Below are 23,811 nucleotides of genomic sequence, written 5' to 3' on the forward strand. Positions count from 1 at the left end.
GAACGGATCCCGGCGCGCGTGGGTGGGAAGGGGAGAGGGCTCGGATCCTGCCGACACAGCAAGCCTGACGTCAGCGCCTGCCCCTCCGCGGCCCCGGCGGCTCCGTCGCGCCCCGGCCGCGTTTGGTGGCCTGGCGAGATTTATGGGTGCTGCCAGGGGACGCGGGAGCGATGTCCCGTGTCCCCCTCTGCATCCCAGTTGCAAGGGGCTGGGGGGTCCCAGCCCCAGCGGGCGGGCGCCGCTTCCCTGCCTCCTGGCCGCTGCTCCGACGGGGACGTGGCCCGGCGGGGATGTCCCCAGCGGGTCCCCGCGGGTGGCCGGGGGTGGGTTTGGGGACACGGGAGGGGGGACGCGGGCTGTGCCGGGGGTGACGGCCTGTCCCTGTGCTCCCGCAGGATGAGTTCCACCCCTTCATCGAGGCGCTGCTCCCCCACGTCCGGGCCTTCGCCTACACCTGGTTCAACCTGCAGGCCCGCAAGCGCAAGTACTTCAAGAAGCACGAGAAGAGGATGACGAAGGACGAGGAGAGGGCGGTGAAGGACGAGCTGCTGAGCGAGAAGCCCGAGGTCAAGCAGAAGTGGGCCTCACGCCTCCTGGCCAAGCTGCGCAAGGACATCCGGCCCGAGTGCCGCGAGGACTTCGTGCTCTCCATCACGGGCAAGAAGCCCTCGTGCTGCGTCCTCTCCAACCCCGACCAGAAGGGCAAGATGCGCCGCATCGACTGCCTGCGGCAGGCGGACAAGGTGTGGCGGCTCGACCTCGTCATGGTCATCCTCTTCAAAGGGATCCCGCTGGAGAGCACGGACGGCGAGCGCCTGGTCAAGTCGGGCCAGTGCACCAACCCCATCCTCTGCGTCCAGCCCCACCACATCAGCGTCTCCGTCAAGGAGCTCGACCTCTACCTGGCCTACTTCGTCCGCGAGAGAGGTAGGCGCTGCCTGGGTGGCTCTCGGGGAGGGGATGGGGCTGGGATCTGTCCTGCTGCAGCCGTGCCCCCCCAGGGGATTTGTTTCTCCTTCCCACCTCGAGACGCAGGTCAGGGAAGCCACCCTGGGGACCAATGTCACCTCCCCAGCCCCATGGAGAGGAGCCCAGTGCTCAGCACAGCGCCGTGAATCCCATCCCACGTGGGTGCCCCCGCGTCTGCCCTCTCACCCCACCTGGCACCGATCCTGGTTCCCGGGGAGGGGCATATTAGGGGGGGTGTGAGCGGTCCCCGAGGCTGCTGATGGTGCTGGGGACGCAGGGCAGCAGGCGGCTGATGTGTGCCAGGAGAGGACAGCCTGTCCCCAGCGTGTCCCCAGGGATGCTGGCAGCCGTCCAGCAGCCATTCGCCGCGGCCATGTTCGCAAACAGAATGGGGAAACTGAGGCACGGTGGGCGAGGTAGACAAAGCATGGCCACGAATAGGTCCCGAAGCCATCGTCCCCGCATGGCAGGAAGACAAAGCCTGGAGCTCGAGGCAGCTCCTGCTTTACCCGGGCAGCTTCGCTGGCTCTGGATGGTGCCGTGCTGGTGCGCGCAGCTCTGGGGCCCCACGAGGAAGGGACCTTTGTGGCTATGTGCTCAGCTTGGGCTGAGAAAAGGTCTCACGGCTGGGTCCCCCCCTGCCCCCCGATGTCCCCGCTGCTCCCCGATGTCCCCCTGCGCCCAACCACAGCCGATGCAGCGGGGGGAGCGCAGGGCGGCTGCTCCCCTCCCGGTGCTGGCGGCAGCCCAAGGATGGATCGTGGCACCGAGGGGGGCTCTTGGGGCTGTAATCCCAACAAAGGGGGTTGAAAAAATCACATCAGGAGCCATAAATCACAGCGGGCACGGGTGGATGTGCTGGGTGTCGGCCAGGTCCCCCGGAAGCCACCGTAGTCTGCCAGACTCCCCGTGCCCCCCCCCCCTGCACACCCTCAGGGGGTGGGCCGGGCGCTGGAGGGATTCAGGTTTTGGGGTCACAAAACCCTCGTGGCTATGGGGACGGGCAGGTCGCGATGCCCAGCGGCATCATCCCATGGCGAGCCTGGGGATTGCTCCCCAGAACCAGCACCCTGCGTTGTCCCGCGCCTCGGTGGCCTCTCCAGGGTGCCCCCCACCCATGGGACGTCACCAAGCACCCATGGGTGTCCAGTGGGTTGGGGAGAGCCGGGCACACCTTGCACCGTGCCCGCCGGGGCTGGATCCTGCCCCAGGGCTGCTGCGTGCACGTGTGTGCTTGCACGTGTGCTTGCACGTGTGAGTGCACGTGTGCGTGCACGTTGTGCCAGCGCCTCCCGCCCGCGCGCTCGAGGGCAGGATGGGACCCAGCAGGCGCGGCCGTTCCCCACTGGGTGCACTGGGGACGACGGGCGCTGTGCTGGGTGCAGAGCCATGGGTGCTGCTTGGGGTGGGGGGCAGGATGTGGCATCGGGTGCCGGGCAGCGTAGGGGGGCGTTGGGTGCTTGGCCCTGCTGGGCTGAACTGGGGCAGGGCACTGGGCTTAACTGGGGTGCTGCTTGCCATGCTGGGGGCACCCTGCACCCTGTACTGGGCTGAACTGGGAGCCTCCCCGGATGGACTGGGAGCCCTGCAGTGGCTGTGCTGCAGGCAGGGACGAGGACCCCGATGACAGCTGCGGTGCCAGCACCGGGGACCCCGCAGTGTGGGTGCCAGGGGGGTTCCCCAGTGGCCCCACAGCCGCGGGTGTCCCCAGGGGAGGCGGCCGCCCCCCTGCCGCCCCCCCCCCCCCCGCCCGCGACCTTGACCCTGGTGTCTGGGTCCCCAGCAGCCGCAGTCACCTGATGTCTAATTGGGAACACGGGCGGCTGTAAATACTCTCTGATAAGGCCTGGCAGCCGCTCACTTTCCCTGTTAAGGTCGCTCCGCGCCCCGGTTAAGGGGGACCAGGGGACAGCTGGCAGCGGGGGGGGGGTTGGGGAGGGACCCCGGGGTGCTGCTGGGTGCTGGGCGCTCAGCATCGCCCGGCCCCGTTGCACACAGAGTGCCTTGTTGGAGGGGAAACTGAGGCAGGGACGGACATGGGGGGACCCCGTGCTGGGGAGAAATGCGCTGTCCTGGTGCGAGAGCAGCGGGGGGGGGTGCTGGGGGTCCTCGTGGCCTCGCACACTGGCTGGGTCCATCCTGCATGCTGCTGCACGCTCAGTGCTGCACCCAGCAGCACCCAGCAGCACCCAGCAGCACCCAGCAGCACCCATGTGCGCACTCCTGCGTTTTCCCCGCTTGCTCCCTCACGCTCACTGCCCCCTTCGCACACTTCGCCCCCGCTTTGCTCATCTCAGCACCCCCAGTCCCAAACCTGGCCGGAGGCCAGCAGGAGGAGGAGGCTTTGGGGGGGGCCGCCCCTCACCCCTGGGGGGCTCCAGCGCCCGGCTCCGGCCGCCCGCAGCCCCCCGGCATCGGCCGCAGCGCGTGGGCTCAGCCGCCCGCCCGCGCCCGGCTCCTTTCGCTGCTGTCAGCAGAATTTCCCAGCCGCTGCTCTGGCAACGCGAGGGAGGGGGGGCGGCGGAGGAGGCCCCCCCCCTGGCCGGGCCTCCCTGCTAGGAGAGGCTGGGGAGGGCTGAGCTGCCCCCCCCGCAGTGATGCTGAGGGCCGGGGCGTGCTGGGGACCCTGCTGTGGTGCCCCCGTGTGCTCGGTGCAGGTGGGGAAACTGAGGCACGGTGAGGCTGGGGAGGGCAGGGTCTGTCCCCCACCCCTCACAGCTCCACTACAGACCCATGGTGTGCTGGGTGCTGCCTGCAGGGCTGGGCGCAGGATGGGTGCTGGGTGGGTGCAGCGCTGCAGCCAGGGCTGGGAGCAATGTGGGTGCAGAGCTGGGTGCAGGCGGGGTGCAGGGTGCGTGCAGGGCATTTGTAGGGTGGTTGCAATGCTGGGTGCAGGACGGGTGCAGGATGGGTGCAGGGCCAGGAGCGGGGCTGGCTGCAGTGCAGGGTGCAGGATGGGTGCAGGACGGGTGCAGGGTGTTTGCAGGCTGGGTGCAGGCGGTGTGCACGGCCAGGAGCAGAGCTGGCTGCAGTGCAGGGTGCAGGATGGGTGCAGGATGGGTGCAGGATGGGTGCAGGACTGGTTGCAGTGCAGGACGGGTGCAGGACGGGTGCAGGACGGGTGCAGGATGGGTGCAGGATGGTTGCAGGCTGTTCCAGGCTGGCTGCAGGCTGGGTGCAGGCTGGGTGCAGGGCTGGGCTCTGCACACCGCAGTGGGGGAGGGGTTGGCGCTGCAGCCCAGAGCTGGGTGTGCAACGGGGGGGGGGGGGGAGAACGGGGAGGGGGGGGGGGGAAGCTCGGAGGTCGCTGGTGAAAGTCAAAAGCATTGCAGTAAAATGGTAATCAATCTCCCCAGTCGATTGTGCCAGGACCTTCGAAGCATTACGGAGAGATTCCTCCCAACTGCTCCCTACGGCAGCAGCGTGCGGGGGGGGGGGCCGTGCTGCAGCCCTGCAGCCCCAGCTCCGTGGCCCCCACCCCTGCGCCCCCCCACCCCTGCACCGCCAGGCACGGGGAGCACGGGGAGCCAGGAGGACGGGGCCCCTTGCACCCTTTTGGGGTGCTCTGGGATGGGGGGGACCTCGCAGCGATGCCCCCAGCAGGCTGGGGGGGTGCAGGGGGGGGGCCTGGGCTCTGCCCTGCCGCGAGCTTCCCCCAGCAGTGCCCTTTGGCTGAGCCCAGCGGGGCGAGCAGATGGGCGCCGGGGTGCGGGAGGGGGGGGGGTCAGGCAGCGAGCCCTGAAGGGGGGGCACCGCGCTCCCCCTGGCACGCCGCAGTGGCCCCCCCAGGCCTGGCAGCCGCTTATCTCCCCTCCCCAGCCCGGCGAGAGGCAGATGGCACCAATCTGCCGGGGGAACCCGTGCCAGGGCGCCCGGCCCGAGCGCGCCCGCTGCCCGCTGCCCGTGCCAGGCCGGCGGTGCCAAGCGGCCGTGCAGCTCCCCCCCCGGTTGGAGGAGCAGGCATTACCCCCCTCCCGAGCAAAAATATCCATGGGGAGGCTGTCGGGGTGCGCAATATTTGGGGTCTGCCCTTCGCAGACACACACGGGGTGCTGGCGGGCAGGTGGGCCCTGATAACCGCCCCCAGCAGCCAGATAAACACACGCTCCCCCCCTTAGCACCCCCCCACACATACCAGGTATCGCTCCCCTCGCAGCCAAACTGCCCGGGGAGCCGGGGCTGAGGTCCTGGAGATAGGCAGAGCCCCGAGGCTGGGAGGGGAGACGCCCCCCCACCCCCAAACACAAAGCGCACAATGTTAGTAGCCATCAGAGAATCTGCAGGCTGCGGGAGCTGTGTGTTGGAAAGGGGACGGCAGCGGTGTGAGGGGCACACGGGGGGGTGCTGGTCGCAGGGTTCCTGTCCCCTGCACCGTCACCCCCCCGGGGGTGTCCCCATGGCAAGGGCCACGCTCCCGTCCCCTCTCCGCGCCGGTGCCCGCAGCGGTTTCGGCACGTGGTGCTCCCAGCTCGACGCGCCCTTGGGAGGTCAGGGTGTCCCCGGCACCCCGCGGTGCCCAGCCCCATGTCCCCAAGTCCCCAGGGGCAGGGGGCTCTGCCAGCACCCCCCTGGGCCAGAACAAGCTGCGGGCACAGCGTCACCAGTGCCCCGAGCAGCCCCGTGCTCAGCGAGCGGAGCCCTCAGGACCTGGCACCGGGTGCGAGGGGAACGTCCACGTCCTCGGGCACGGCGAGGGGACCGGGCTGCCGGCCGTGCCGCTGGTCCCCCGATGAATAAAAGATGAACGCCGTGCGTCTTGCCAGCACCTGCCATCCCCCGCCTTCGCCACCCGCCGTCCCCCCGCGCTGGCAAGCGCCGTGCCCTCCCCGGGGCCGCAGTTGCCATCCTGGCCGGGCGCCCGGCTCCGTGCCGCGCTGGCGAGGGACAGCTGGGGTGGCAGATGCCAGCGGCTCTCCTGCCCCCGCCGGCGGCCGTGGGCACGGGGAAAGGGGGGGACAGACGCCACCGAGCCCCCGTGCCCGGCTGGCACCGGCAGCTGGGGCTGGGGTCCCCGCCAGCCGCAGGAAGGATAGTGCCACAATGCCCGGGGGGTGAGTGGGGGGTGTCACGGGGAGGTTGGGGGCACAGGCGTGTTGGGGGGCTGTGCTGGGGGGCTGTGCTGGGGGGCTGTGCCGTGCTGGGGGGCTGTGCCGTGCTGGGGGGCTGTGCCGTGCTGGGGGGCTGTGCCGTGCCCTGGGGCAGGGGCTTGGGGCGCAGTGATGCCCAGGACAGGTGAGGGTGCAGCGGGTCTGGCCGGGGGGGGACAGCAGGGGCAGTGCTGGGGGCCAGGCCAGGAACCCTCTGGTCCTCCCCGGTCATCGCCCTTCCCCTCCCTCCCTTGTTACCCTCTGTCCTGCCCTCTGCTCATTTCGCTTTTCTCTCTTTCCATATTTTATTCAATTTACTTTCCCTTTCTTCTCGTTCCTTCTTTTTCTTTTTCTTTTTCTTTTTCTTTTTCTTTTTCTTTTTCTTTTTCTTTTTCTTTTTCTTTTTCTTTTTCTTTTTCTTTTTCTTTTTCTTTTTCTTTTTCCTTCTTTTTCTTTTTCTTTTTCTTTTTCTTTTTCTTTTTCTTTTTCTTTTTCTTTCTTTTTCTTTTTCTTTTTCTTTTTCTTTTTCTTTTTCTTTTTCTTTTTCTTTTTCTTTTTTTTTTCTTTTTCTTTTTTCTTTTTTTTTTTCTTTTTTCTTTTTCTTTTTATTTTTCTCTTCTTCTTTTTTTTCTTTTTCTTTCTTTTTCTTTTTATTTTCCTTTTCTTCTTCTTCTTCTCCTTCTTCTCCTCCTCCTCCTCCTCCTCCTTTTTCTTTTTCTTTTTCTTTTTCTTTTTCTTTTTCTTTTTCTTTTTCTTTTTCTTTTTCTTTTTCTTTTTCTTTTTCTTTTTCTTTTTTCTTTTTTCTTTTTCTTTCTTTTTCTTTTTATTTTCTTCTTCTTCTTCTTCTTCTTCTTCTTCTTCTTCTTCTTCTTCTTCTTCTTCTTCTTCTTCTTCTTCTTCTTCTTTCCTTCTCCCTTTCCCTTTCCCTTTCCCTTTCCCTTTCCCTTTCCCTTTCCCTTTCCCTTTCCCTTTCCCTTTCCCTTTCCCTTTCCCTTTCCCTTCCCCTTCCCCTTCCCCTTCCCCTTCCCCTTCCCCTTCCCCTTCCCCTTCCCCTTTTTCCTTCCCCTTCCCCCTCTCCACCCCCACCCTCCTCCACCCCCCCATGCCTCTGGGTCCAGCCGCCAGCCCCACACCAGCTGACAGAGGGTGCACCCCGACCCCCCCCCCAGTCTCGGGGGACCCCCCCACCCCACCCCACGTTGTTGCAGGGCAGGGGGACAGACAACGGTGCCGAGCCCCCCTCCCCTCACTCCCCCAACCCCGTCCCTTTGTCCGCTGCCATCTGTCCCCGCTCTCGCTGGCTGCGGCCCAGCCACGTCCCGGCTGCCCTCGGTGGGGGCCGGGTCCCCCCCGCGCCCCCCCTGCGCCGCCGCCGCCGTCTCCCCGCTCCCGCAGGGGTCGGCCGAGGACAGGAGCTCGCTCCCAGCGCGCTGGAGCTCGCAGGCGCCGGCCGCTTGCCCGGGCCAGCTGGCTGCAGCTGGCGAACGTGGCAGCGGGACGCGGCCCCGCCACCCCCAGCCCTTGGGGGGGGGGACAACTCCACTCGCTCCCCCCACAGCACGAGAAAATTGGGGCCCCGCACCCCTCTGCAAGGGGCTCATGGTGGTGGGGAGCTCCCAGCTCGATGCTCGGGCTGAGACCCGGCAAACTCATCGCACCCCGGGGGCTGCGGGTGCTGAGGAGGCACCGGGGGGTGCTGGGGGGGGGCTCTGGTGCCCCCAGCCCGCAGGGCTGAGCTGGGATTTAGTGCAGCACGTCGGGGGGGGCGTTGTGCAAAGGAGGTTACACAAGCGGGGCTGTGCTGGGGTTTATGTAAGGGGCGGCGGGATGGGGAGAAACGCTCAGAGCAGCGCAAACAGGGGGGTTGCTAGGATGGGGGGGGGTCCAAATCAGCTCCCCACAGCCCCATGGGGCTCAGGTTCCCGCAGGCGGCCCAGCTAGGCCGTTCACTCTGGGCCCTACTGACGGCCGCTGCGGTGGGTTCGGCCAGGCCCACCTTGGAGATGCCGGGGCCGCTCTGCCGCGGAGGGAGAGAGGGGGACGGGGATTAGCCCCCCAAGGGGAAACTGAGGCACGGAGCAGGAGCCTGCAGCACGGCTGCCCATCACCCAGCGGTCCCAAAGCCCCCCCCTCCAGCCCTGAGCATCCCCCAGCATCCCCCAGCCTCCGCGCCTGCGCCCCGCGCCTCTGCCGGTAACACCGTGCCCTGTTACCGTAAGCGCTCGGGCACGGAGCCAGGGCTCTCCCGCAGCCCGCGCCAGGGCCTCAGCCCCAGGGGGGAGCCCGGCCGGCGGGGACCCCCCCTCGGGGACAGCCCCGTTTGGGGCCGCCAAGCCCGGGGGCTGCCGGGGGGGGGGCCCGTTCCCAAGCGGCGGGGCCGTGGGCAGGGAGCCGCTGTGGGGCCGGGGGCACCCTGCCAGCGCGCGGGGCCGGGGCAGTCGTAATTCAATGGGTGGCACGGGGCCAGGCTGCCAGCGCGCCTGGGCAGCCCTCGCTGCCCCCCCCCTCGCTGCGCCCCCCCCTCCCTGGGCACGCACTTTTCTATTTTTAAGAGGACGAGCTATCGACCTGTTTGGGCACCGAGATCTCGGCGCAGCGCGGCGGGGGGGGGGACACGCTGGCACTTAACCCCTTCCCCACAGCTCCCCACTGATGGGCAGGGGGTGCCCTGCGTGTCCCCGTCCCGTCCATGCTGCCCCCACATCGGCGACCCCCCCACGCCCCGAGGTGGGGGTGCAGGGTGGGAAAGCCCAGCCTGAAAAAAGGGGGTCCCAGCACCAACACCCAGAGGGGGTCACATAGCGGGGGGCATCTCCCCGGCGCAACCGAGCTCCGTGCGGGGTGCAGGCAGAGCAGCCCCAATGTTTGAGGGCGGGGGACCCCTCCCAGCCCCCCAGAACCCCTCCGGGGGGGGCCAAGCGTGGCGGCGGCGGCTCCTTCGCCATTTTAGCGAGCGTTGGCCGGAGGCAGGCAGCCGTCACATGGCGGTGAGAGCAGAGCTTGGCCGGCCGCTGCGCCGTGAGGAGGCAGCCAGAAATTGCTGGCACGCGCGCCCGGCCGCGCCACCGCGGCCCCCCGGCAGCTTGGGGGGGCCCCAATCCCCAAAGTGGGGTGTGTTTGGGGGACCCGCACCCCCTCATGGGGCAGCACCAGGGTGGTGGGCAGCGAGCGCAGGCATCCCAATGTGCTGACACTGGGTGATGCTGAGCGGGTGCAGGGTGCGGGGTGTGGGGGCAGCGGGGGGGTCTTGGGGTTTGGGGAGTCCCGGGGTACCCCCAGGGGGACAAACAAGGCTGGGATGGGGCGGCTTGGGGTGGGCAAAGGGCTGCGTGGGGCAGCTTGGGGGTGTAAAGGGCCATGGGGGGGTTGGCATGGCCAAAGGGCCAAGGAAATGTCATGGGGGGAGTCATGGGGGCAGCTTGGGGGGGCAAAGGGCCGTGGGAGGTGTTGGGGGGCACAGGAAGGATGGTGTGAACGTCTCTGAGGGAATCGAGGGGCATGGGGGGCACCTCAGGGTGGGGAAACTACGGCCACAGGGCCATGGGGGGTGTCTTGAGGGGGCTGTAAAGGCCCACGTGGGGCAAAGGGCTGGGGGACACATCCTGGGAGGGGACAAAGGGCCCACGAGGGGCATTTCGGGGGGAGCAGGGGCTGTGGGGGGGGGGGCAGGACCCGCAAGGGGTGTCGTGGGGTGAACAGAGACCACTGTGGGGGTCCTGGGACACCCAAAGGGCCATGGAGGTCATCTTGGAGCAGGCCCAGGGCCCACGAGGGGCATTTCGGGGTGAGCCGAGCACCATGTGGAGCCCTGGGGTGCAGGGCCCAGGCCGTGTGGGTGCCCTGGGACAGCCGCGAGGCTGTGGGAGTTGTCTGGGGGGGGCACGGGGCTCTGGGGGGCGTCTTGGGGTGACCGACAGGCCCTTGGAAGCACTGGGGGCATCACATGGAGCAGCTCTGAGCGGGCCTCGTGCTTCGGGGACACCTCTCGGTGACTGAAAGAGCCGTGTGTGATATCTTGGGACAAATCAGAGGCCATGGGAAGGGTCTCAGGGGTGGGGAGAGCCGCAGCGGGGTGCCGGGAGGCTCCTCGGGGTGAGCCGGGGCAGCGGGGGGCACCTCAGGGGGCGCGGGGCCGCGGTGCTGGGGCTGTAACCGCCAGCCGCCGCCCCGTGCCTTGGCCGGGCTCCATCGCTAACCACTTCCAGAGCCGCTGCGAGATTTGTTGTTTTAAGAGGCGAGGAGGGGCCGTGTCCGGCCCGCGGGTGCCCACGGGCGCACAGGGGGGTCCCGGCTGCTGCCCCCCGCCCCGGCTCGCACCCCTGTGCTTGGGGCGCCGGCTGCTGCCTGGGTGCACGATGGCTTTCCAAGTGGGAAAATAAAGGGAAAAAGCAGGGAAAAAAAAAAGGAAAAAATAATAAAAATGTGGGGGGAGCCAACCCCAAGCTTGGCGCTGGGGGAATTTCTGCTCCCTAAAATGGCTGCCTGGAGGAAGCCAAGCGCGGGCAAGCGCACGGGCACGGGGCGGGATGCGGCGTCGGGGCGGGATGCGGCGATGCCGCCGGCACAAAATGGCTGGCGGGCGGGCGCAGGGAAAAAAAAAGAAGGGGGGGGTGGGAAGGCTGGAAATTGGGGAGGGGAGGGAGACAAAATGGCTGCGACCGGCATCGACGCCAAGTGGGGGTGTCGGGGCGGGGGGCGGCGCGGTCCCACCGCCCGCGTGGCTTCGCCGCGGCGGCCAAAAATAACCGAGCCGGGAGGCGCGCGCACGAGGGGCTGGGGGGGCGAGGGAGAAAAAAGGGGGAGAAAATAAAGGAAAGAATTAAATGAAAAAAAAAAAAAAAGAAAGAAAGAAACAAAACGCCGCGGCGGGCTGGCTGGCAGCGGCGGGCCGATGTGTTTTGACTGCGCTGTTTGGATTGTCTCAGCCTTTTCCCGGCATCAGCCAAAGCTGCGAGAGCGATGCCGAAGGCCAAGGGGCGGGAGGAGGAGGAAGGAGGGGGGAAACGGGGAAAAATTTGAAAAGAAAAACAACCAAAAAAATCTATCGCCAAGTGCTTGGAAGGGCTCCGAAGGCACCGGGGATGCGTTTGAAGTGTGCCCCGTGTGCCGGGGCGCGGCGGTGGGTTAAGGTGCAGGGATGCTCCCGAGGCTGCTGGCAGCGGGTCGGGGCTGTGGGGCTGCTGAGCTCAGCGTCTGCGCCGGTATTTTTAGATAAGACGTGTGGGCACGCGGGGCAGGGATGTCACCGAGGATGGTGCCTGTCCCCCGGCCTCCGGTCACGGCCCTTCGCCGGTGCGGGTATGGCCGTGGCGGGGAGCACCTTAGTGGGGCCTGCAGGGAGGGGACGGGCTCCACCGGTGGCAGGTGACGTCCCAGCTTGGTCACGTCCCTCCTGGGGACAGGCAGCCTGCCCGTGCCTCAGTTTCCCCAGCGGCTTACGCTGATTTCCTCTCTTGCAGATTCCGAGCAGAGCAGCAGCCCCCGGACGGGCATCGGCTCGGACCAGGAGGACAGCAAGCCCATCACGCTGGGTAAGCGGGGACACGGCGGGGACGTGTGGGGTCACCACCATGGGGTGCTCATGTCCTCCGTCATGTCCTGGGTGGCTTTGTGGCCAAAATGAGGATATGGGAGCAGAGGAACCAGGGCTCAGCACCCCATAACCGTGGGTCTACCGGGGACACCAGAGCCTGTCCCCAGGCCGCTGCAGCATAGACGGCCCTGAGGATGCGGGTGGGAGGCACAAGGAGGGGGTGGGGGGGTCACAGCTCAGCCCCCCGGCTCCCATGGGTGCCCTAGGGAGATGTGGGGGGGCACGGGGGGAAGCACTGGGCCCCCACCCCCTCTCAACGCCCTCCCCTCTCTCCTGTGCAGACTCGACAGACTTCCAGGAAAGCTTCGTGACCTCGGGGGTGTTCAGCGTCACCGAGCTCATCCAGGTGTCCCGAAGTGAGTGCCCGTGGGCCCCCAGAAACAAAAAAAAAACCTTCTCCAGCACTGTGGTGGCACTGGGATGGGCTTTGGGGTGGGTTGGGGGGGACACCAGTGCCACTACGGGGTGGCTTGCGAGCCCTTGCTGACACCATCCTCTCCCCACAGCGCCGGTGGTGACGGGCACGGGGCCAAATTTCTCCTTGGGGGAGCTGCAGGGCCACCTGGCCTACGACCTGAACCCCTCCAGCACGGGCATGAGGAGGACGCTGCCCAGCACCTCCTCCAGCGGGTAGGTGCCGCGGGGCGATGCCGGGACCGGCCCGGGCACAGCCGCGCGCTGCCACGCCGCGTGGGACGGCGCGGGCAGGTCAGGTCCTGCCGCGTGCACTGCACCCCGACGGCAGCTGCCAGCACCCATGGGTGCCCGTGGCACGGGCTGGGGGGGGTGGGCGAAGGAAGGGGGCCACAGGGGGGACGGGGCGGCAGGGGACACGGCCAGCCTGACCCTTCGCTGTCCCCAGGAGCAAACGGCACAAGTCGGGCTCCATGGAGGACGACATCGACACGAGCCCCGGGGGCGAGTACTACACCTCCTCCAACTCGCCCACGAGTAGCAGCCGCAACTGGACAGAAGACATGGAAGGGGGTAGGTGCCGGGGGCTGCCTCGCTATAGGGGCTGCTGTGGGGCCCCAGCAGGCCGGTGCTTCCCTGCGGGTGCCGTCGTGGTGCTATAGGGCGGGCATCCCTGCGGAAGCATAGGCACGGTGCCTGCGCCCTGGTGCTGCTATAAGCCCCCCTGTTTAGGCACAATCACTCTATAGGTGCTGTGGGGCTGCTATAGGGTCCCCCATTGAGGCACAGGCTCTCTGTAGGTGCCATAATGCTATTATGAGACACCCCCCGCATTTAGGTACAGCCTTTCTATAGGGCCAGCCCCACACTGGCCTCTCCCAGCCCCACGGCTGCCGCGCTCGCTGTGGACAGATTTCTTTCTTGCTTTGCTTTTTTTTTTTTTTTTCTTTTTTTTTTTTTTTTCCCTTTCCTGTCTAGACAGCCCCAATTAGCTGTTCATTAAGAAAAAGGGGGGGCCGGGGCGGGCTGGGCTAATTAAAGCGATGCTGCGGGGCTGGCACGGCGGCTCCCACGCCCCAGGGCGCCTTCTCGGGGCTGCAGGCACAGAGCCCCCCACGCTTTTATCCCACCGTCCTGCACCCCCGGCAACGGGGCAGGATCCAGCCCGGCCTCCACACCCCGCTGGACCCCATCCCGTGGCCGCAGGGGTGCTGAGGAGCAGGGCTGGGGGCACGGAGCCCATCAGAAGGCATGCGGGATGCTGGCAGAAAGCAAATAAATGGGATTTTGGGGGGTGAGCTGAGCAAGGGAGTGTCCAACGCGAGGAAAACTGTCCCCAGATGGGGTTTTCATTCCAGAGAGGATTTTTCCTGTTGGTGATGTTTCTGGGTATTTGGGGGCTCAGCCCTTGGGGTCGGACCCCCAGGCCTGTTGTGGGTCACTGCACAGCCCTCCCTAGGAGCTGGGCTGTCCCAAAGATGGGCCCAGCCCCACAGCAGCCCCCAAGGCCCCATACATGCAGGGGTTGTGCCCTGTACACACCAGAGACTGTGCCCTATATGGTCTGGGGACTGTGCCCTGAATAGGCCAGGGTCTGTGCCCCATATGGGCTGAGGACTTTGCCCCATCCTGATCTGGGCCTGTGCTACGTATGGTCCGAGGCTGTGCCCCATATGGACAGGACTGTGCTCCATCCATGCCCAGCACCGTGCCCCAGTCTGTGCCCCCAGGGCCGACACCGTGCCCCACAGAGGCCAGAGGGAGGGCAGGAGGCTGCCGGGGCCATGCACACACGTGTGCACCGACGTGCACGGGGTCTGCCACGGTGGCCTGATCCCAGTGGTGGCAGGGGGGCGGCGGGACGTGCTCAGCCGTGGCCGAGGGTTTTACGGCAATCCCGTACTGGATGTTCCGGGAAATCCTCCTAAACGAGCGTCTCAGACGGGGCTAAACCCATTAACGGCGCCTGGGCCAAATGGCCAGAGCTAAAGCTGCGGGGGGATTAACCCGCCAGCCCCCGCGCCCGCCTGGCCCCGTGGGGACCGGGGTGTCCTGCCCCCTGCGAGCACGCAGCCCTCCGGGCGCTGGTGTGGGGTCCTGCCCCACGTCAGGGGGTGCGGGGGTGTCCCCAGCCCCACGGGCACCGTGGGGAGAGGGAGCCCAGCCCCCCACACACACATGCATTGTACACACACACAGATGCACGCTTGTACACACAATGGTGCACATGTGCACACTCACGAATGCACAGCATCGTGCTGATGCACACGCAGGCACATGCACACGAGCTCCTACACCTGCAGGTCGGTGTGCACATCTCTGCACACACCTGCACACGATTGCACAGCTGTGCACACAGATGCACGCACACTCATGCTGAAGCACATGCACGCACGCCTGCACACGCGTGCACACACACACATTCATGCACACGCATGCGGATCTGTTTGCACATGCATGCACACCCATGCACAGCTGTGCACACAGCCGAAGCACACACAGACACACACAGACACGCACAGACACACACAGACACACGCAGACACACACAGAACACACGTGCATGCACATGCGTGCATACAGACACCCAAATGCACACTGCACACGGGTGCACACAGGTGCCTTGTGCATGTGCACAGCTCCCTGCACACGTGTGTGCACATACCTGCACGCAGATCCCCGTGCATACCCAGTGGTGCACACCCACGTGCCGGTGCACACCCACCCACACACCCCCAGGTGCTCTCACACCCGTGCACCCCTCCTGCACCCGCACACCCTCCCCAGGGTGCCCCCAAACAAGCCCAGCACCCCAAGGCAGGACACTTTGGGGGTGCGCGGACCATAACACCTCCCCCTGTCCCCCCCAGGCATCTCCCCCACCGTGAAGAAGACGGAGATGGACAAGTCGCCCTTCAACAGCCCGTCGCCCCAGGACTCCTCGCCCCGGCTGAGCAGCTTCACGCAGCACCACCGTCCCGTCATCGCGGTGCACAGCGGTGAGTGCAGGGCCAGCACGGTGCCGGCGCGGGGCTCAGGGTCCGGGGGCTCCCGGTGACGCCGCCCGTCCCCTCTCCCTCTCTGTCCCGCAGGTATCGCTCGCAGCCCGCACCCTTCGTCCACGCTGCATTTCCCCACCACCTCGATTCTCCCCCAGACGGCCTCCACCTACTTCCCCCACACGGCCATACGGTACCCGCCTCATCTCAACCCGCAGGACCCCCTGAAAGATCTCGTCTCGCTGGCCTGCGACCCGTCCAACCAGCAGCCCGGACCGGTAAGGGTCCCGCACCCCGTCGCCGTCACCATCCCCGCTGTCGGGGGTACCCCCGAGGGGACGCGGTCCCCCCGAGCGTCGTCGCCCGGAGGCAGGGACGCGTGGTGTCGGGGGGCTCCGCCGCCGCTGCACGGGGGGGTTTGGGGGCTCTGGTGGCAGCCGGGTGCCGGCACGAGCTCCGGACCAGCATCGGTGTTGGTTCAGTGTGCGGGTGGAGTCGGCGCACCTCGTTTCTCCGGCGATGGGGCTGCGGTCCCCTGGGACCCGCGGGGCTGAGCCGTCACCTGGGGCTGGGGACGCAGGGGACAGCGGGGTGTCTGGCTGTGGATGTGACCGTCTCCGGAGAGGCACCGTCTTGGAGCGCGCCCGGTGGAGCGCTGGGCCCGCCGTGCCCCGTCCGCCTGCACAGAGGCTGGTGACCCGTCGGCCCGCTGCTGTACCGCGTCCTGCTGCGTCACCCCGGGGTGGCAGGGGCTCGCCGTGCTGCTCTGCGCCTTCCCTCACCCTGTGCTCCCTGCACCCCGTGCTCCCAGCACCCTGCACACCAGCACCCTGCACACCAGCACCCCGTGCACCCAGCACCCCGTGCATCCAGCACACCAGCACCCTGCATACCCAATGCCCTGCACACCCAGCACCCTGCACACCCAGCACCCCGCACACCCAGCGCCCCGTGCACCCAGCACCCCGTGCGCCCAGCACCCTGTGCACAGAGCACTGCCTGCACCAAACACCCTGTGCAACCAGCACCGTAGGCACCGCACACCCCATGCACCCCATGCACCCAGCATGCCATGCACCCCACACCCCACGTACCCAGCACCCCACGTACCCAGCACCCTCTGCACAAAGCACCCTGTGCACCCAGCAACCTTCACAACCCCACACCCTGTGCACCCAGCACACCAGGCAGCCCACACCCCGTGCTCCCAGCAGCTTCTGCACCCAGTACCAGTGCACCCAGTACGCTGTGCCTCTAGCACCCTGTGCACCCCGTGGACCGCACACCCAGCACCCCACGCACCCCACACACCCCGTGCACCACACACCGTGCACCCCGTGCACCCCGTGCACCCAGCACTGGGTTCCTTTTGTGCCAAGGCCAGGAGCAGGGGTGGCTTTGGTCCCTCCTGCACGCCATGCCTCCGTACCCTGTGCCTCTGCACCCCGTGCCTCCATACCCCATGCCTCTGTACCCCGTGCCTCCGTACCCTGGCTCCGCCACCGGACGCAGAGGGTCTTGGGGACCCCCTGCCCAGCACCAGCAAGGCCTGATGCCAGGGCGAGGGGCACGACTGCCCTTCCCCATGCAGGGGCTCAGGATCAGGGGCTAGTTCAGGATGGATTCCAGGCCGGCAGGGGGGGAGCAGCCTCCACCAGGCTCCACCACGGGGAGGCTGCGGAGGAGCCTTCGGAGGCCGCCACAGCGAGGTGCCCCCTCCCCGCTTCCAAGGGGTCCCGCGGTGTCGCCCCCACCCTGTCCCCGCTCGGTGGCTCTGCTCCCCCCTGTGCCAGGGCTCGCCAGTGCCGTCCGCTCAGGGCTGCTCTGAGCCCCACCAAACTCGTGTCACCGAGGGACGCTCCGCGCCGCGCGGGGCCCGGCCTCGCCGCTGCCGCCTGTGCCTCCCTAATGGCTTTTGCTGTTTGTTTTTTGTCTGTGTTGTGTCCCCAGTTAAATGGAAGTGGTCAAGTGAAAGTGCCCAGCCACTACCTGCCCACGCAGATGCTGGCGCCGCCACCTCCCCCCGGCATGCCCCGGTTGGCCGTCTCTCCTGACACCAAATCCACCACGACAACTTCGGAGGGAGGGACGACCTCACCGACGTCACCCAGTAAGCACCCCCGCGGCGCCCACCCTCCCGCCGGCCCCCTCCTCTCGCCACCCCGGGGTGCTGCCGGAGGCGATGCACGCAACCAGTTTGCTGGGTCTCAGGCAGGGCGGCGCGGGCGCTTCGCCCGACGTACCCCGGGCGGGCTCGGAGCTGGTCCCAGGGACCGGCACGAGCCCCACGTCCCTCCCGGGCGGCCGGCGGAGCGGGAGGGGGCAGCAGAGCCGCAGCCCCCAGGGTGGGCGCAGGGGGGAGGCTCCTCGCCTCTCCCTGCCTCAGTTTCCCCAGCGGTGCGGTGCTGCGGGGACCGGTGCGGCGCCGGGCTCTGCGCTGGGGCATCGTCCTCTCATTGCCACGGGGGTCCAGGAATGCTTGCAAAGCCCCCCAAAATCTCGACGTCAGGCTTTGTTAGCAGCACTGGCTGACGAGCTTGGCTCCCCTCCACTCCTCCTCGAGGGGCTGCAGCGCCTCGGGCAGGAGGATTTCAGGGTTGCCTCGGGGCACGGGCTGCGGCGGTGGGACGCTGTGCCACCGTGACGCTGCATGGGGTGGGGAACGTCCCTGTCCCACTGCACCCCAGGGACATCCCCGGTACCCTGTGAGGCCGCATGTCCCCAGGTGCTGCCAGCTGGAGCGTGGGTGCTGAGTTTTGGTGGCGTGAACACATCAATGTGGAGGGGACAGCTCAGGATGGCATGGCACAGCCGGTGACGGGGCCATGGCACGGGGAGGGGACCGGGCAGTGCCAGTCCCCCCCCGGGCTCAGGAAGGACGCACTGGAGGTGCTGCCTGTCCCCAAGGGGGACAGGGCCTCCCGCCACCACCTGGCCTCCATAGGGCTCAGTGGGGTCCCAGTGCCAGCCCCCAGCTGGGGGGATGTGGCCAAGCGGCGCCGGCAGCCCCTGTCCAGAGCCTGCGTGGCACGGGGGCACCCGTCCGTGCCAGCAGGCACCGCGCGGCACCGTGTGGCACAGCTCTCCGGCACGGCCCGCGGGGCCGGGGATGTCACCCGGCCTCCGGCTCCGGGTGCCCGGGACCCCCGTCCTGCAGCGGGCAGGGCTGGCCCGGGGGGCTGATGGCGGTGCCGCCCGCAGCCCCGTTAACGAGCTCTCGTTTGTTCCCCAGCCTACTCTGCACCAGGCACGCCCCCTGCGAACCGTTCCTTCGTGGGATTAGGACCAAGGGATCCTGGGAGTATCTATCAGGCACAGGTGAGATGGGGGGGCTGCTGGGGGGACCCTCCTGCCCTCGCCCCGGGCAGCACCAGCCTGGCATCGCCGCTGTGGCACCGCCGCCGTGGGCATCGCAAGCGTGGGCACTGCCACCGTGGTTGTTTCCCTCGTGGTCGTTTCTGCCGTGGGCTCCGTGGGACTCTGTGCCATGGGCATCGCCGCCGTCTCACCGCCACCGCGGGCATCCCTGCTCTGGGCGTTGCACCGCCACCACAAGCATTGTCACCGTGGGCATTGTCCCCGTGGTGTCCCCACCACGGGCAGCTCTGTCCCGGCCAGGGGGGTCTCCCGGTGACCCCGTGGGGCTGGGGCTGCCCCAGAGGCACCCTGTGCCAGGCCACCAGGCGCTGCCAGTGCCTTGCAGCCACAAAGGGTCCCCAGGGTCCGTGCCGTGCCCACGCCTGGTGCCTTGCCGGGCTCTGGCTGCGCCCCACGTGCCACCACGGCACAGCTGGGTGCCCACAGCATCGCTGAGCACGGAGGGCACCGGGGGGTCCACGTGTCCCCTCTCCAGGAGGGCGCAGGCACCCTGCTGTCACCCGGCTGTGCCCGCCAGCTGATCGGGACACAGCAGGAGGTGGCGTGTGCCTGCCCAGATGCCTTTAATTAGTGCTGGGCAGTTTTTAATCTGCAGCTTGTGAGCCGGCGCGAGCGCGGCAGGCACTGCCAGCGGGCTGGGGCAGAGGTCCCCACGGGTGACACCAGCCTCGGCTGGTCGCTGGCCTGGCTGCTGCGTGGGGTGACAGCACTCGGTCACCTGGGGAGGTTCCCTCTCGGTCCTCACCCCTCCATGTGCCCACGGGGTGCAGCAGGACTGGGGGGGATGGCGCCGTGCCAGGGGCACCCATGGGTGCTGTGTTGTGCCAGGGTGTGCGCGCTCAGGGTCTGCGACCGTGCCGTGGGGCACATCGGGGTGCTGTGCCACAACAAGGGGGGTGACCCCCCCACACTGATCCCCTGGGGCACCGCGGAACCCCCCAGCTCCAGTGGGGTGCCCCCATCCTACGCAGGGTGCTCGGTCCCCACACATCCCGCAGTGCCCGGTCTGGCGCCGACCACAGCCTCCGCCCTGCCTCAGTTTCCCCAACCCCACGCATGGGCACGGCGGGGTCCCCCCAGCCCCCTGTGGGTCACCACCAGGTGCTTGTGGGGTCCCTGTCCTCCTGTCCAGCACCGGGAGCTGCCGTGTGTCCAGCCGTGGGGCAGGGGGGGGGGTTGCTCTGCGTGGGGAAACTGAGGCAAGGGGAAACAAAGCCGTGTCCGGGGAGGGGCTGTCCCCAGCCACGTGCCACCCACGGCAGGTCCCCAGACCTGGAGAGGTCTCTCTGGTGGCGCAGTGTTGGGAGCTGGGGTGCTCGCAGGTGTTGGGGGGGCTTTGGGGAACGTCGGAGAGGGGCTGGGGGGGACGCAGGAGGCGCCGGCGTCCCTGGCCAGGGTGGCTGAGACCTGGCGCTCTCGGGTCATGTGTGGCGGGGCCGGGAAGGGTTAAGGGAAGCGGAGGCCCCCGAGCTGTCTCGTTGCCAACGGAAACCAGACATGAGGTCATCGGGGATGAACTTGGACTTGGGGCGGCCGGAGACAATGGGAGGGCGGTGGGGGGCCGGCAGTGGGGCTGGTGGGACCCCCGGCCCTGCCACCCCCTGCGCTGGGGACAGCCGCTGTCCCCAAACGGGGCGAGCCCCGGGGAGCATCCCAGCCTTTGTCAGGGCGAAAACGTCCCCAAAGTCGCCTCGGGGTGTGGGGCAGTGGTGGGGAGCCTGGGGGGGGCACGGCGTGAGGGTGGCTTCCAGGAGGGACCGCGGCGGGGACATGCGGGACCCGACCTGCTGCTGGGGCCGGGGAGCACCGGGCACGGTGCCATGGGGACCCTGGGAGGGGGACACGGCACCGGGGAGGGCGTCCTGGCACAGCAGGGAGGGAGGGGCTCGGGGACATCCCAGCAGAACGGGGACACAGGGTGGCAGCGCGGCGGGGACGGTGGCACAGGGGACATCGGACACGGTGCAGTGACGCAGGGCGCAGCGGGACGGGGCTGCGTGGCGAGGACGTGCCAGGTCCCCCCGGCTCCAGACGGGGAAACTGAGGCACGGGGAGGGTGGCGGGGGGGGCACGTGCTGACACGGAGGCCCAGGGGCTGCCGCAGGCAGGGGGCACGGCCCGCGGGGCACAGCACTAACGGCGCCTCTCTCTTCTCTCCGGCAGTCCTGGTACCTGGGATAACGCAGCCGTGCCACCCCTTCGCCTCCCTTCTCCTCTGCTTTAGGCACCCTGAGAGGAAAATCCCCGTCCCAGAGCACCAGGCCCAGCCTTTCGGTGACGACGGAGAGCACGAACTAACGACGACGACGACAAGCAAAACCCATCCCGGAAGGAAAGAGAGAGGGAAAGGAAGAAGGAAAAGGTTCAAACTTTTTTAAAAAGGAAAAAAAAAAAAACAAAAAACAACAACAACAACCCACACAGAAAAAAAAAAAAACAAAAACAACAAAAAAAACACCCTACGAGGACCTTCCCCCCCCCCCCCGGCAACGCATCCACGTCTGATTTGCCAGAAAAACAAACAAAAACCGAACACTATTTGCCCCGCCGGCCGGCCCCGCGGCGAGACTGAGCCCGAGACCCGACGCAGCTCGTGACAGCGGTGCTCCCGGAGCAGCAGTGGGGCCGCAGCCCCGCTCGCCAGAGGGCTGTTTATGCAAAGTTGTCTTTACTCTTTCATTCTTGCCTCTATGTGAGTAGAAAAGAACAAACCCCCCCGCGCTGCCCTCCTCCCCCCGGGACCCCCACGCAGGCTCTCGGGGGGCCGGGGGGTGGCGGTGGCCCTCGGGGGGGACGCGTCCTGACGGCGCCCGCGGGACGTGGCCGTGGCCGTGCTCGCTGTCTTGTGGCTCCCAGTCCCATGCTCTCTGTGCCGTGGTCGCGCCTTGGGGACGGGTGGTGTGGTGTCGGGGTGATGCAGTGACACCGTGACGCGGTGACGCGGTGACATGGTGACAAGGTGATGCAGTGGCGTGGCGGTGCGGTGGCGTGGTGACACGGTGACGCGGTGGCCAGCATGGCCTGGCAGGAGGTCTTGCAGGAGAGGGGCTGGGGACAGGGGGACACACGGGCAGGGCTGGGGACCTGTGCTGGCGGTGGTGCCCCGTTACCCATGGGGACACGGCGTGGGGACGCTCCCGACGCGCTCCCCGTGGTGTGACGCCGGTCACCCGTCTTTGTGCAATGCCTTCCTCGCTCCCCACAGCCTGCACAGCCTGCGTCCCCGCCTGTCCCTGCGTGTCCCCGTGCGTCCCCGCGTGTCCCCGCGTGTCCCCGTGTGTCCTTGTGTGTCCTGGTGCCGGGGGGGGTGGCGGGGCCGTGTCGGGGCGTGCGTCCGTGTGTCCGAGCTATGCATTCCTGTGGACAGGTACCATGTGGACTTGCGACGAGAGGGTTCGATTGTGTTGCACATTTTGTAGGAAATGCACTTTTAAGAGGGAATCTTAAAAAAAAAAAAAAAGGAAAGAAAATGAAAGAAAGAAAACAAAAAAAAAAAGAAAAAATCACAAAAAAGGAGGAGGAGGAGAACAAGGAGGAGGAAGAAGAGACGGGAGCCCCCGGCACTGGCTTGCTGGGATGGCTGGCTTGTTGTTTTTTTGGTTTTCGTTTTTTGTTTTTTGTTTTTTTTAATTAAAAAACGATGGAGAAAAGGAGGACGAGAGTGAAGGCGACCGCAGAGCCGCTCCCGGACCCCCCCCCCACCCCACGGAGCCCCCGCCGTGCCCCCGGCCCCAGCCCCACCGCGGGGGCACCCTGCCCGCTGCTTCAAGTGCCTCAATTTCGCCGTGGCGCGGCGGGGAGGGCGGCAGGGGCCGGGTCCCGAAGGAGCCCCCACTGCTGGAGCATCGCTGTGCCAGCACCGAGCATCGCACACCCGCACCGAGCTTTGCACGCCGGCACCGAGCACCACACGCCGGCACCGAGCATCACGCCCCGGCACCAAGCACTGCACACCGGCACCGAGCACCGCACGGTGACACCAAGCATCGCCTGCCGGCCCCGAGCTTTGCACGCCAGCACCGGAGCATCGCCCGTTGGCACCACCGCAGCACCGCACCTTGGCACCGGCACCAGGGCATCGCCACGCAGCATCGCCCACCGGCACCGTCGCCGTGCCAGCACCGCGGCGAGCATCGCTCCGTCGGCACCAGTGCGTCGGCACCAAGGCGTCGCTCACGGCGAGCACACGAGGAAGAGCCCGGAGGTGGCCCCATCCCACGGCGAGATGTCACCGCGCCCAGCAAGGGGACGTGGGGACCGAGCGGGTCTGACCCGGCCGCGCCGCACCGCGGGCAGTGCCTTAGAGCAGGGGACCCGGCACGCGGCACCCGGAGACGAGCAGGGGCTGGCCAAGGCCCCGATGCCTCCCGCAAGGTGATGGCACGGCTGCGGGGACACCGGCACGAAGCCACCGAGGGATGGCCCAAGGCCACTGCCGCCGCCCCGTGGGGCACCCCATGGACCGCCCGCACCCCGCACCTGAACCCGCACCCTGCTCGCCTCCCCCGCCACCCCCCAGAGCATTTGCACCCCCCCCCCCCCTTTCAAGCAGCCCCGGGATGGCCCAGCAAGGCCGGATCCTGCCCGCCTGGGCGCAGCGTGGCACCGCGGGGAAAGGGCTGACGCAGGAAATCCCGGGGAAAAAAAAAGGAAAAAAAAAAAAAAAACAAAAAAAGGAAAAAAAAATAACACAAAACACACACAAAAGACGATGAGAAGAAAAGCCACAAACAACAAAAAAGGAAAAAAAATAAAAGAGAGAGCGCGCTTGGCGGAGAGGGAAACTTTTTTTTTTTAAGGATATGAAAAAAGAAACACATGAAAAAAAAAGACAAAAAAAAAAAAAAAAAAAAAGACAAATAAACTGCATGGTGCTTTAACAGGATCTCGTGACCTGGCTCAACCCATCCGTGGATGGCTGATGCTGTGCATGGCAGACTGTATTAACCGGCTCTACCTTCCCCCTTCAGAAAAGAGAAAAAACAAAAAAAAAAACAAAAAAAAATCTGTATAAAAGAAAAAAAAAAAAAGCCGTAAAAAAAAAAAAAAAAAATCCATGTTTTCCTAATTTGCACGAAATTTTATACCACATGATGTGCCTTGCCTTCGAAGACTAAGTATTACCAGAACCGGGCTCACCGCACAGGAGGAGCTGCATGCCTGGGGCTCCCCGCCGCAGGGGGGGCCGGGGGGGCCCGGCCGCTCGCCGCCCGCTCGCCGTCTGCATGTCGTGTTCTTGCGTTGGGCCGCGGGGCCGGAAAGTCCCTTTTTCTCTGTTTTTTTACCGATTTTGTTGTTCCCCCCCCCCCCCGTTAAACGTCTTCCAGTTGTTAATGCCGAGTGCGCCCTGTCCGAACACACCGAATATGCA

The 23,811-nt window shown here is 66.5% G+C and overlaps 1 protein-coding gene across 3 annotated transcripts in view; it reads left to right on the plus strand.

Moving 5' to 3' along the window:
- The window catches only part of NFIC (nuclear factor I C), a 40,428-nt gene extending 17,128 nt beyond the window's left edge, over positions 1–23,300 (plus strand). The window contains exons 2-11 of one of the 3 annotated variants that reach the window (XM_082779935.1): positions 396–927; positions 11,516–11,587; positions 11,931–12,005; positions 12,156–12,279; positions 12,512–12,636; positions 14,934–15,062; positions 15,156–15,340; positions 17,013–17,172; positions 18,295–18,380; positions 20,604–23,300. In XM_082779935.1, coding sequence (XP_082636061.1) covers positions 396–927; positions 11,516–11,587; positions 11,931–12,005; positions 12,156–12,279; positions 12,512–12,636; positions 14,934–15,062; positions 15,156–15,340; positions 17,013–17,172; positions 18,295–18,380; positions 20,604–20,621 — 1,506 coding nt within the window. In that variant the 3' untranslated portion in view covers positions 20,622–23,300. The remainder of the gene's footprint in view (positions 1–395; positions 928–11,515; positions 11,588–11,930; positions 12,006–12,155; positions 12,280–12,511; positions 12,637–14,933; positions 15,063–15,155; positions 15,341–17,012; positions 17,173–18,294; positions 18,381–20,603) is intronic. The other 2 variants (XM_082779936.1, XM_082779937.1) reach the window with 2 other exon arrangements.
- Positions 23,301–23,811: the final 511 nt, after the last annotated feature.

The sequence above is a fragment of the Aythya marila genome (assembly GCF_965140915.1).
Source record: "Aythya marila genome assembly, chromosome: 27".
Classification (NCBI taxonomy): Eukaryota; Metazoa; Chordata; class Aves; order Anseriformes; family Anatidae; genus Aythya; species Aythya marila.